A 13,548-nucleotide genomic window follows, 5' to 3' on the forward strand; every position below is an offset into this window, starting at 1 on the left:
CAATGGATTTCTTTTAATTACGTTATAGTACCATGATGTTACTGTGTTTTATTTTGCATATATACAATGGGAATACCATGTGTCATAGTAAACCGTGGTACTCTCCTCATGAAATACAATGCCATGCTTACTTTAAAGTATCATATTACCATGTTTTACTGGAACATCATGTGAATGGCATGTGTAATACATGTACACTATCATTACGCCTTTTAGTACATGTATTGCGGTCATAGCATTATACCATGTAAAGTATTAGGCCAACACCCAATACTGTGGTATTGCAGTCTGAAATGGTCACAGTATGCCACTGCAAAGCTACAAACAATAAAAAGAGGACTTAGATTGTCAGGAACAAAGAAAATGAAAGAAAATGAGGGAATCAAAGAAGGGCAATGAGGATGGGACCACCCTTAATTCAATTACACTGCACTCCCCATAAATCACATCCACAGTGTATTATGACTCCCTGGATTGAGCCCGCTGCGTGATGGATATCGGATCTTGTGTTAATGTGTCGTGTGCTGGCAGCGAAGACAACGAGATGAGCGCGTGTCTGTCTGTGTTTGCGAGGGCATGAGCTCTCACCTGCTATTTCCATCAGCTCTCTCACGGGGCCCCTCTTCCTATGTCACAAGTTAGAACAGGCACCGCACATCTCACTTGAGGTTTCTGGGGTTAAGTCCCTTGCGCGCGAGCTCATCTGACATCCCAGTAATTTAATCTAACTCTCGCACTGCTCGACTAAAGCCCAGCGTGCCTGAGAATCTCCATCACACGTACAACATCGTTTAATACAGAAGACACCAAATGGGTTCATGTATTTGCTCTTAAGAAGTCATGCAGCAATAGCATTTTGGGCAAAATCCAGCAGTCAGTGATCAGTAGTCGGCCGATCGGTGCTAAACATTGTTTCACAACTTTGTTTTTGATTGCACCAATTGATCCAGGAATTTATTGGATAATAAAAAGTGGTTGCAGCTCAATATTAAAGACAGCCTACAACCTTTTATTGAAGTCTGACGGTATTTGAAGTATTAAATGTTGCAAAGGCAGTGTTTTGATAGCCGTAGAACTAGTGCTCCATCCATCCGTATTAAATTGAGCCCTGCTGTCATTGGTCAGACAAACATATAGCCCCGCCTCTAACCTGTTGGTTGAGTGTCGTGTCGGTTGAATGTTAAAATAAACAGGGCACGCAAATTGTTTGAATCTATTAGTTTTTAGTTGAAGTCTAGTTAGCTAGATTGATTCTTTCTTATTCCTCAGTAGCACTGTTTTTATCCACCATTGATGCGAACGTTCTCCTCTCTTTTCTTACAGACTCATGGATCGATGGCTACGATGACCATGACTCTCCTCAAACACATCGTCCGTCACTGCCGGCGGCCCGGTTCTCTCGCCCTGTCCCACAAACTCTACCCCTGCAGGGGTCTGTCGACGGACGGCTCTGCTCCTCGGCCGAGTATTACTGAAAACTCAGTAGAAGTTTTCAGCCGTGTCTACCGGCGAGATGACATGACCAATGTGACAGCTAAAATCTTGTCCAAACTTGGCAGCCAGCTTCACAACCGGCCGCACCACCCCCTGTGGCTTATTAAAGAGCGCATCAAAGACCATTTCTACCGCTCCTACATCGGACGCACGGGAAACCCGCTCTTCTCCGTACATGACAACCTCAGCCCGGTGGTGACGGTGGAGCAGAACCTCGACAGTCTGCTCATTCCTCCAGACCATCCCAGCAGGAGAAAAGGAGACAATTACTACCTGAACCGCTCACACATGCTGCGGGCCCACACCTCCGCCCATCAGAAGGAGCTGGTGCGCTCAGGCCTGGACCGCTTCCTGCTGGCCGGAGATGTGTACAGACGAGATGAGATCGACTCCAGCCACTACCCTGTCTTCCATCAGATGGAGGGAGTGCGGCTTTTCTCGAACCACGAGGTTAGAATGATGTCCTTGATAGAGTCTGACCAAAAACTGCCATGTTTAGACAGAAACGTATACATTTTACGTATACATTTTATAGTGAACAATTTATTCCTGCAAGTTTCTTTTGGATTCATTTATTTATTTATTCCTTCCTAAAAGCAAAAGACCACTCTCTGGTGACACGACTTCTTCATTATTTCCTCCACTTCTGCGTTCGTCTAATCAACAGCCGATGGATGCAGAAACAACTAGCCCTACATTTTTCTCAGTAATATTACTTTAATAAAGTACATTGTGAACATATTATAATATATAATTATTATATTAATCTTACAATTCATTTGGGTCGTTTGTGACGTGGAAGAGACACACACACATATATATATATATATATATATATATATATATATATATATATATATATATATATATATAAAATAAAATTCAAACATTCATTAATTCAATTAAAATGTAGATAGTGCAGTTAGGTGTCAAAAACTATTATTATTATTTTTAATTATCTGTAAAATTATATTAATGTCAAAAACTTTTGTACTTTTTATATTAAATAAAATGTAGCCTTTTCTCTGCCTCTCACAAACGTTTAGAACTGAATTTTGTTGATAAGCATGAATGTTTACGCTGCCAGAAAAAACTTTTATATTAATCTGAAAGTGAAAGTTTGTGCAAAACCAACATTTAAGTTGTTTTGATGTTGCTTCGTTATAAATGAAAATGTTGTCATGCATTTGGACTATTTTTGAGCAGTCGTGAGTTACAAAGTCGAAGAAATGTAATAAAATTTGATTAATTAGCTCTCAGATTAAATGTTTAGCCAATTTTATACAAGAAGTTCATGTTTTGCTCTTTTTGAGCATGGTTAATGTGTCATGCTTAATTTGAAAGAATTCCTTAATCTTTAATAATAATAATAAAAAAAATTGAACAAAATAATAACACAATAATGAGTAAATATAACATTCAAATGATATTTTTTCCTCTCGCATTTTCTCATTAATGAGAAATTGCTGATCAAATACAAATATGCTTAAACATAAGCATAAACATAAAAATATAATACAAAATAATGATTCCTGAATAATGAATGTGCAATAGCATGCACATTTGTTAAATACATTATGGATTTTAATGTATTACATGTATATTGTTGTTAAAAGTTTCAGAATAATAAATGGTGAATGTTTTTTTTTTTGGCAATTTGTTGAACAAAAACAAAACAAACGCTCGTGTGGTTTCAGTGACCTTTCAAGTGAATTAAATTGAATATTTGTCACGTTGAGTTTTTCCTCTTAAACAGAGATAGAAGAAAGTATTTAGGCAACAGATCCTCACGTTTAAAGCAGTCCTCTATAGTTTATACCTGTAAGAGCCTTTCTGTGTGAAAAAAGCTGGTTGTTTCAAGCACCCAGGCTGTAAAGAAGAGGCTGTTTAAAGACAGGTGTCAGAGAAGTCATGATGAAATCTTTACGTAATCTTCGAGTGCGTTTAAAGATACACATTTGTTTTGTCTCTAACAGCTGTTCGCTCGAGTGGAGAATGGCGAGGAGCTGTCTTTGTTTGAGAGCGGCGGCCGTCGCACGCCTCAGAAACAGGAGACGCACACGCTGGAGGCTGTCAAGCTGGTGGAGTTCGATCTGAAGCAGGCTCTCACGCGCCTCGTGCGACACCTTTTTGGGGAAGGTAGGAATCCTGTGATGTTCACACTTGTGTTTCCTCACTTCCTCTGTCCAGCTCTGCTCCATCTGTCTGTTTCTGTCTTGCAGATTTGGAGATCCGCTGGGTGGACTGCTACTTCCCTTTCACGCATCCCTCCTTCGAGATGGAGGTGCTCTTCCAGGGCGACTGGTTGGAGGTGCTGGGCTGTGGGGTGATGGAGCAGGATCTGGTCCGCTCAGGTAAAGCTGCCCGAGTCATAAACGTCAAAACAGAGTAGGGTTCTTTTCACAGTGAGGTTTTATAGAAACCGCCAATGGGAGTGCAGATGAGGCTGCTTGAGTAGAAGTCCGTCGAGATGCCGAGCTCCAGCGGTTTAATCTAAACGCACTGTTAGCAGAAGGCATGGAACCTCTCAAACAGCATATAATATCGCATTTATCTAATAATTATTTTGACGAAAAGTCATAATCACAAAATGTATGATTTATGGCAAAAGTTGTCGTCTTCATAATTGCATTTTTAACTCTTTTTGCATTTTTACTTTTTCATTAAATTTTGCCCCCTCTAATTTTACACCTTTTTTTGTTATTATTGACTTTTTGTCATAATTATATCTTTTTAATGTTTTAAATAATTATTAATTGTAAAAATAAAGTAGAAAAAAATTCTAATATATTTTTAAAATTTGTTAAAAATGCTTTATATATATATATATATATATATATATATATATATATATATATATATATATATATATATATATATTATGATAAAATAGGCACAGCTGCATGATAAAATACTGTTATCTAAATTAACCATTATTAAAAATTAATCATTATTAATATTATTAAGTATGATTGAATACTGCATGCCATGGGAAGCACAAAGGAAACCGATGCTCACAGAGCCTGTTAGACTGCCAATAATCAATATAAGATACTTATATTTAACATTTCCCTCGGCTCCGACTACCATAGGATGAGCTTGTCACAGTTTGGATTTCTCCAATTTGGCCAAAAGAAGAAATCCAAGACAGCACGTTTTTTCCAGCGTAATCTGTTAGGAGACGCATAAAAATGAAGACGCTTGGAAGGTTTTCCATCGGCTCTGTGCCTTCACAGCAGTGGCCACACCTTCGAGCCCGGAGAAAAGGGCCTTCTGCCTCTGCCAGTAGATGGCGGTGTTGTGCAGTGCTGTGTGAGGCAACCGGCCCTCATGAAGCGGATGGGGTAGTCCCACACGAGGGAGATCCAGGCGCACCAGTGAAGGGGGCGGGGAAGGACACGCATGACTGCAGAGACATGGTTTTCCTCCCCGGGGATGGACCCGTATGACCGGCCCTCCCTCTCCACCGGCCCAGTCATCTCACTCCTCACTGCCACTTAATTCCTCAATCTCATCTGCTCTCTTCATCGATCCTGTCTGTGTTAAACAGCACTGCATCCACCTCCGCCTGCACCGCCGACATGTGGAACACGTAACGGCCAATGAACGACAGTGCCACTCAATGGCTTTTTTCTCACTGCTCTGTTAACTTGATTTCACAATCTACGTGTAACTCTTAACTTAATCGTTTGCTTGATAGGTCCGTCATCACTCTAAATAGTGTTTAAGCATTGTATTTGAAAATGACTGATTTGCTTTTGCTGTTTTTAATGACACATTTGCGCTTATTACCGTAATTTACTAACAATAGAAATTGATCGAGAGTGACAGTAAAGACATTTAAAGATTTATTTCTTATAAGTGCTACAAAACCTTTTTTAAGCACTCTCTTCATTACATTTACTTTTATTTGCTCATATGCAGATATAAATGAATATTCCGTTACAGTGAATATTCAGAATAAGGTCAAAAATCAGATTAAAGCAGGCATATGTTAAAGGTTTTTTTCAGATTGGGATTATGGGCTAATCAGAATATGGCCGAATTCCAATGATATATTATTTCCACTATTATTATTGCTGTCAATTCAGTCTGCGTATTCAGTTAGGAGGCTCCTCTCCAACAGAGAATATTATTCAGCATTTTATCTTTAGGTCCTCTTGTGTGTTCTGGCATTTTGAATCCATCAATAATTAAAATCTGAAGGCAAGTCCTTAAGAACCCCCATCTCTCTCTCTCACACACACACATTATTTTTGATTCTCCATTCCACCCTTCCCATCCTCTCTCTCTCCCTCTCTTTGAAATCGCTCACGGTCAAGCGCGTCTCTTCCGTTGCGCTGGAAGGCTGCTGCTCCCCTGCATTGTTTTGGCAGCGTGGAAAAATAACGTTTCTTGTAAAGAGCTTTCTATTTATGGTCCTCGCATCTCGGTTCAGGTTTATCTTCTGCACGGATGCAGAGAGGTCGGTCTCAAAGGTCAGGTTATAGACCGACTGAATGACCGAATTTAGCTGTAAACCACTTTTTGTGAAAATCTGAGTCTAGCGTGACAGTACAGAAATTGATTTCCGCTCCGGTATTTATCATCATAGCAAGGGCGCCCGTAATCCTGCTTTGATTGGACCGGAGTAGAAAGTTTGTGTCTTTCGCAGTGCTGTGCCTGACAGGAGTACAGATTACTGAGCGTGCGTCTCTCTTCCTGTTCTGTCTGGTTGTACTCAATCACTGCTTTATCCCTGTGTACACCCACTCGAGTCGCGATGCATATTCACAACTGGGTAAACAAAGCCCTCGTGTCTCCAGACAGCTGTCAGCAGGCCTTGCTCCCCTCCTCGAGGCTTTGCTGCTCAGACGAATCCTCGCACGGGTGTCATTTCTTGCAGCGTTTAGGCGGACCGTGAGTTCCCGTCAAGGTTACGGGGCTTTCACCGTTAAGTTTTCGCCGTAACGTGGAAGCCATTTTAATGAATTTCGACAATCTCACACAATTCGTGTCATAAAAATGGCTTATTAACTAAATATCTGATAGTAGCTGCTGCAAATGTCTAAGTACTGAGTACTGTACCCATAATTAATTGTGTCAGATAGTAATACCAGGAAGTGTGATTTATTCCCCTGTCCTGAATGACCATGAAAATGCGAGAGTATGGTCTATCCACCGGTACCATCTAGGTATTAATATCTACATTTTGGGAACAAATGTGTAACTTTAAAGGGTTCGTTCAAGCAAAAATGATAATTCTCTTATTCATTTCTTGCCCTCAACTCGTTCCAAACCCTTCGTTTGTATTCCGAACATAAATTAAGATATTTTTGATGAAATCTGAGTTATCTGACCCTCCATTGACATCAACCGAAATGTTCCCAGTCCCAGAAACCTAGTAAATGCATCTGTAAAACGGTCCACGTGCCATCAGTGGCTCAGCTTCAGTTTTGCGACACTATGATAATACATTTTTTGCACAAAGAAAATAAAAATAACGTAATTTGCTCCATCGTTCTTCTTCCGGGAGTTTCACAATTTTAGAGAGTATATACTTGCTTGCTTCAGTACAGTTGCTCTCTATGGAGGGTCAGTTAGCTCTCTAATTCTATAAAAAAAACTTAATTTGTATTCCAAAGATGAAAGAAAGTCTAACAGGTTAGGAACAACGTTAGTAATAATTGACAGAACTTTCATTTTTGGGTTGAATTACGCCTTTAAGAGACTAAAATGCACCCTTTGGGGGTGAATATATTATACCGTGAAAGGGTACCCTACTAGTGACAGCTTTTGTTCTTGAAAGTTCAGCATATTCAGTGATAAATGTAGAATTGGATGCAACTTTATTCACCAGGGATTGATTAGATCATGAAAACTGACCTTCACTGAAAGAGAGAGGTTGAAATGGGCAGAGAGATAAAAAACAGGTGGAATGTAATACTTCCATACATTTTATGGAAATATTACAAAAACAAACATCTCGTTTACACTTGGCTAAATATAAATACCATATGTAATTGCCATGATATATGCAAATAATAGCGTCCATGATGACGACGATGCCAGAAGCAAAATTGCGTTCACTATATATATGTTAGAGCTGTGCTTTCTTTATCCACTTCTTACCTGTTATTGCTCCTCTGCTGTACATGTACCTTAGGAGAACCGTTTACAATCGTTACCTGAACAACCAGATGCATTTACATGAGGTCTAGATGCATCTTCAGAAAGCGATTCGAATGATCGAATCAAATGCATGTTGGAAGACATTTTAAATTTGGTATTTTTGGTATGTTATTGGATTGTTCTCAGAACAGTAATAGATCCGCATAGTGACCAAGTGTAACTTTTCTCATTCTGGTGATGTTACAAGTTGACGTGAACATCCTGCAATGACATTCAGCGCTATCAGTTTCAGCGAAAAAGACAGAAAAATCAAAAGTGGAAGGAAAGGGAGGTTTTTGCCCCCTTAACTGCTGGTGTCTCAGAGTTTTTCCACAACTGCTGACAAACTGACTCTCCTCTGCATCGACTGTCGTCATACGTACGCAAACACAAACTCGCTCTCACTCAGTCTCCTCTTTGACTTCTCTCGATGTCCCAGCCCTCTCCTTCCCTGCTTCCCTCGCCGGACTGCAGGGATTCTGTCAAATCCTCTCCGTCGTTCTCCTTCACTCCCCCCTCCATTCTCATTTTCACTCTTCCAACTCTCTCTTTCTGCCTTTCTTCACTGCGGCAGAGCAGTGTGGCTCCGTTGCTATAGCAACTTCTCATTCAGTCTTCCCGCACCCCCCTCATTTCACACACCCGTCCGCACTCACACATTCTCTCTTTTCTCTTCAGAGCGGTAGGACAATAAAAATCTGCCAGCAAGCCGGCATTGAACGTGTGGCGGTCAGCAGGGGTATGGGGACGGGTGAGACTGAGAGGGGAAAAAAACAGGAATGGGGCGTCCTGGGAAGTTGAAAGGTTATTTATTCGCCTCCGAGCGTGACCGCCATATGTTAAGCGTGGCGTAAGTGTGCCAGAGGTGGTGTGTTTGGTTTAGGGGCGGGGCTTCACTAATGAAAGGGGAGGAGGGGTAACGGTGCGGCACCAGTTTGGCAGTAGATCCACTTAGTTATTCATTAGAGCGCGGCGTGTAATCCCCGGACGCATCAATTCTGCAGCGGGCCCGGGACAGAGCCCTGTGGGACCTCGCTGAGACTGTCCGCAGCATATGGGGCCCGGTGTTAATGACGGCACGCGTCAGCGGCGTGGCTGAGGTTTAGTCACGCCCCAGAGGCCGGGGGGCCCAGGGAATGTGATTAAAGCCGTGTTTGGTGACAATTAACGGCCCTTCAAGTCACACGCCCCGGGGCCTCTGGGACAGCAGGGGAGCGGGGGGCGGCTGGTAGGTGGGGAAGGTACCAGCTGAGCTCCCTTTCTGGTTCAGGTGGCGCTTTCAATCTTAGTCTTAATCCTTAATACCCCCCTCCCTCCCGCACTGAATAAATCATGTGCCAGTTGTGACCGGCTCCACTTAAAGCTCTCTCTTTCATACGCACATGTGTCTTTGGCCTCATTACAGGGCTTCTGTCAGGATGCTTCTTTTTTGACGAGCTGGCAGTTTTTTAATCAGTCAGCTTTCCTTCAGTCAGACTCTGCTTCTTTTGTATCTCCCTCACCCTTTGTCTTTCTCAGTTTCAGTGTCTTTTAGTGCTTTATTGGCCTGATAAATAATGCACCTTTGTATTACAAAGGCAGTAGCAAGTTAGACAATGGGTATAACGTTATCTATCTATCTATTGTTCTATCATTTTATTATCTATCTAATCATGTTATTGTTCTATAGTAGTATTTATCATTCTATAATTTTAGCATTCTATTATTCCATCGTTCTGTTGTTCTATCGCTCTTTCTATCGTTATATCTATTGTTCATTCGTTCTAATTTTCGTCTGAGTCTGTCGTTCTATCCATCCTACAGTCTATCATACAGCCCTTATCGTTCTCTTCCTCTTTAAAGGCAAGCACGCATACTCAGTCACAGTTGCCTCCTGCACGTCTGGTCTCTCGGGTTTGCACTGTTAGTGCAAACATTTGCTTGTGCACTGTTCCGTTTCAGCCATCACACCCGAGAGAGGGGGACAAATAGTTCTGGACGCTTTAGCGAATAGAGTCATCGAAAGGACAGAGAGGGAAAGAAGGTGATGAAGAAGCAGAGGAAAATGAGCGAATGAGATACTCTATGTTGCCCTCGTTGTGCAATGTATTTCTCTGGCCTATTTACTGAAATGAAGGCTTTGTCGTAGCGCCTAAGGCTTGCATTGTGTAATAAGGACTAAATTACATTCCATTTACACAAGCACCCACAGCTGCTAGTGATATGTAGCATGTTCAATTTCAGCTAGGATAATCAAGTTCATCTCGCTCGGACTGGCTGTGCGGATGTGTGTTATGTAATATGCATGTGGCTGTTTTGTATGCAACAGCTTGTGGTCACAGGAAACAGATCATTCAGATGAAAAATGGGGCTTATTTTTTGGCAAGTCAAATAAATTATATGTGTATATATATATATATATATATATATATAAATTCAGCAAATATAATATGTCTTTAAAATTTTCTGCATGTCATTTAATTTGCCTAAACTCTTAACAAATAAAACATACCAATGAATACAATTGACTTCAGGTTCTAGCCAAAATGAAAACTAGACTCGTTTATAAGAAAGAGGCAGAATTTAAGCAGAAAAAACTGATTGGAGACATCCTGCACAAATGCAGATATGATATTTTGATGGAGTGATATTTTGAATTTGTATTTTGTATAGTTAATCTTTGCTCCTTGTTTATGTATGTTAATCGGTGTCTGTTGAATTCATTTCACGTTTGTATGTGCTTTTTGGAGCTTATCGCCTTGCATGATTTGGACGAAAACCGTTGAAATGCTCTGAAAAAGAAAACAGTGATTTTGAAATGAATAATTGATTATTTAATAACGTTATTTTTGAGAACTTTCCCTTTGAGCGATTTTGTGTAATCGGGACATGCAGCCTTGTAATATTGAAGGGTCAAAGCGACAGTCTGCATGAATCTGCATAGCATCAATTCTAGCGTCTTTGGAGTGTCAAACCGTGTATCGCGTCCCGGCGCGGTTGCTATGCGTGTCTTCACATCTGAACTCTATGCACTGTTTGAGTGGGTGTGTGTGGGAGCTGCACATGTTAGAACGGCGAATACACAGCTTCGGCTCTGCCTGACTCAGCAATCAATGGGGCGATGCTGCTGGAATGACAAACAGGTGTGTTAACGACTGGCACGCTGCCCACCCGAGGCCATCTTCAACCTCAAGACTGATCAGCAGCACTCTTGGGAGGAGCCTTTCAGAAAGAAAGCAATTGTCGAAGACGCTTTCAAGGAAACTGGAAAGAGGCGTCAACGTGGACGTTTGATAGCACACTATTGATAAACTCCTTTGGAAGACTGTGATAGGTTGAAAAAATAGTTAACAGCGTGGCTAAAACGCTGAATCGGTGGATTGACAGTGCATCAGTACTCAAGGAAATGCAAAGGGTTTTCTCGTGTTCTTGAATTCTGTTGTACAACACATTATTTAATGATGGAGCTATGGCAGTTTTCCAAAGCAGCATTTATATCATAAACTTCAGTAAGGTATTATTGTTTTGCTGAGATATCGTAGAATAGCTTTATTAATTAAAATATGAATCAATCAAATATAATCAATCATTTTGTTTTGTGGCCATTACACTACAATATAAGGTTAAGATAAATGCCCTCAATTTTTGCAGTATTCTACTGTAGCTTCCAGCTGTTTAATCTGGACCAAAAAAACTTGTCTGTTTACAGCTTCATTAATTGTGAATTCTCGGTGCTTTGTGTCTTTTGGTTTTAATGTGTACTCGCATAGAAAATGCTTTTATCTGTAGCGTCTTGCGTAGATTATTACTGGAACAAGCCCCCTGAAGCAACCCTGGGTTAAGTGCCTTACTCTTACCTCGCATGGATCAAGCCAGCAAACTTCCGATTAGAGAAACCTCAAGGCTTTAGCTGCCATGCTGTAAGGCAACCACTGCTTCTTGCCTGTGGTTAGAAAAAAAAAACTTGTTACTATTGTAGATGTGCATGTAATAATTAGCCACAGCATGTAATTGCATCATTTTGTGTGTCAGTTCACCGGGTACCACAGAAACCACAGGTCTTTTCAGATTGATGCCAAGTGGAAAGGATTTTAGAAAAGCCTCAGAGGTTTGGGACTGGGTTCGGCTAGTAAGCGTGTGTTCACATGAGCTTTTAACTTTGTGGACTAGAATACATCCGGAATGCTCTTTCATTTCTGACTTGGACATTTTGAGGTTTCGAGTCTCTGGGATGTGGTCTGATTTCTTGTAAAAGTGGAGTGTGCAACATCAGGATGAACATGACATGCTTCAGACATCTCAGCTTCTTCAAGTAAACCTTGTACAATTGCGAAGGCTACAGAGACAGCATCCACAGCATGCCAAATGTCCCATTTAAGGCCTTTTTGTGTTCCCATTTGCCTCTAAACCCACTGATTGCTTCTTGCAGTGACATTATTTTATTGTTTGATGGAGAATTTGTAGGCTCACTCATTGAGAACAATGAATAATGCATGAATTAGATGGATATGTATGACTGTAGGTAGGCATTCTGTAAGCTTTGCGCTTATTGCTTGATATCATTGTTTCACTCTCGCTCTGCTATATAATTATAACAGCCATCGATCCAGTTGTTTGGCTTTGCTGCATATTTATAAGCCAGGACTGTGTGAACTTACGGAAGACTGAGCAAATCAATCATTTCCATCTCACTGCAACATGTTCGATTACTACAGCAATATGCAAGTTCGGTATCATAGCAACAGTCCAAGTACAACCATATGCTTGGTTTTTTCGCAGTTTCCGCTACTGAACCGTTCGTTAATGACAGCCGTTTAGTTGAATTTGTTGCATCCCCTTTTTAACACTTCAGGGACGAGTGCGGACTCATTTGTCTGTTTAGTTAGATGGGCTGACATGTTAATTCGCTTCACATTAGAACATCTCCATCTAATATTTATGGGACCAGGTGGTGACTTTGCATATTTAGTGTTTACGACCTGTAATCTGAATTCATGGACAAAAAGATGCCCTTAACTTTCTTATGAAAGGGAGTATTTTTTAAGTCGCCTAAGATGAAGTTGAACAGTTACGTCATGTCGTTTACCCCCTTGTTGAACGTTGTTTGCTAATGAATTTCATCTGCAGATTCATGCTCAGTCAGTGGTCATTATTATGTCCGGATCCATACCTACCCGCAATGCAATATATCTGCTGTGCTTCATTTGAAACAACAAACCAAAGTGAGAAGAAAGAATGCATCGCTGGATAATTAAGAATTAATCGTAGTTGTTGGAAAATAGATGCTAATGGAATGCAAAGCTGCCAAATCAAGTGGATTGAAAGCATAAAATTTATATTGCACAAGCCTGGAGATTTAATTAATATACATAATGATTGAATTTCATCAGCAGTCTTGTAATTGGGGTCTTTTATCACCCTTGTGTCCCTTTCCAACTTTTCAGGCATAAAAAAAATAATAATTACAACAAAGCCCAATATATTATATTTTGCACTTAAATCGATATGCTGGAGAGTCATCTGTCACTTAAATATGTCTTAGAAGTGACATGAGACCATATATTGCGTTAAGTGCATGTTCCAGCTTTCTACCAGTAAAGCGAGGTAAGTTTCTAACAAATTTACGTACTCAAATTTTCATTGTAGATTCAAAACATGTTATCGTATTTGGTTATATTGCTATTTATGAAAGTGATGCCCTATTTTATGCAGCTGGTCACATGGCTTTTGCAGGAATTTTCACCCAGTTCAGCAGAAAATGTCCTAGACTGTGACCTGGTTCCCAGCTCCGTTTTGAGATTGAAAACTCTTCAGTTGTGTTTTTTTTTCTTCCTCTGAAATATTTAGTATGGTTTGTCATAAAGAAATCCAGTTTGAAACAATGAAAATTTGTCAATTACTACATGGCAAGTTAGTATGTAGCAT

The 13,548-nt window shown here is 40.5% G+C and overlaps 1 protein-coding gene across 2 annotated transcripts in view; it reads left to right on the plus strand.

The window, feature by feature from the left end:
- The window catches only part of fars2 (phenylalanyl-tRNA synthetase 2, mitochondrial), a 104,372-nt gene that overhangs the window by 30,263 nt on the left and 60,561 nt on the right, over positions 1-13,548 (plus strand). For both annotated transcript variants that reach the window (XM_043226979.1, XM_043226980.1), the window contains exons 2-4: positions 1,324-1,944; positions 3,471-3,633; positions 3,717-3,848. In XM_043226979.1, coding sequence (XP_043082914.1) covers positions 1,324-1,944; positions 3,471-3,633; positions 3,717-3,848 — 916 coding nt within the window. The remainder of the gene's footprint in view (positions 1-1,323; positions 1,945-3,470; positions 3,634-3,716; positions 3,849-13,548) is intronic.

This window comes from Puntigrus tetrazona, chromosome 24 (genome assembly GCF_018831695.1).
Source record: "Puntigrus tetrazona isolate hp1 chromosome 24, ASM1883169v1, whole genome shotgun sequence".
NCBI lineage: Eukaryota > Metazoa > Chordata > Actinopteri > Cypriniformes > Cyprinidae > Puntigrus > Puntigrus tetrazona.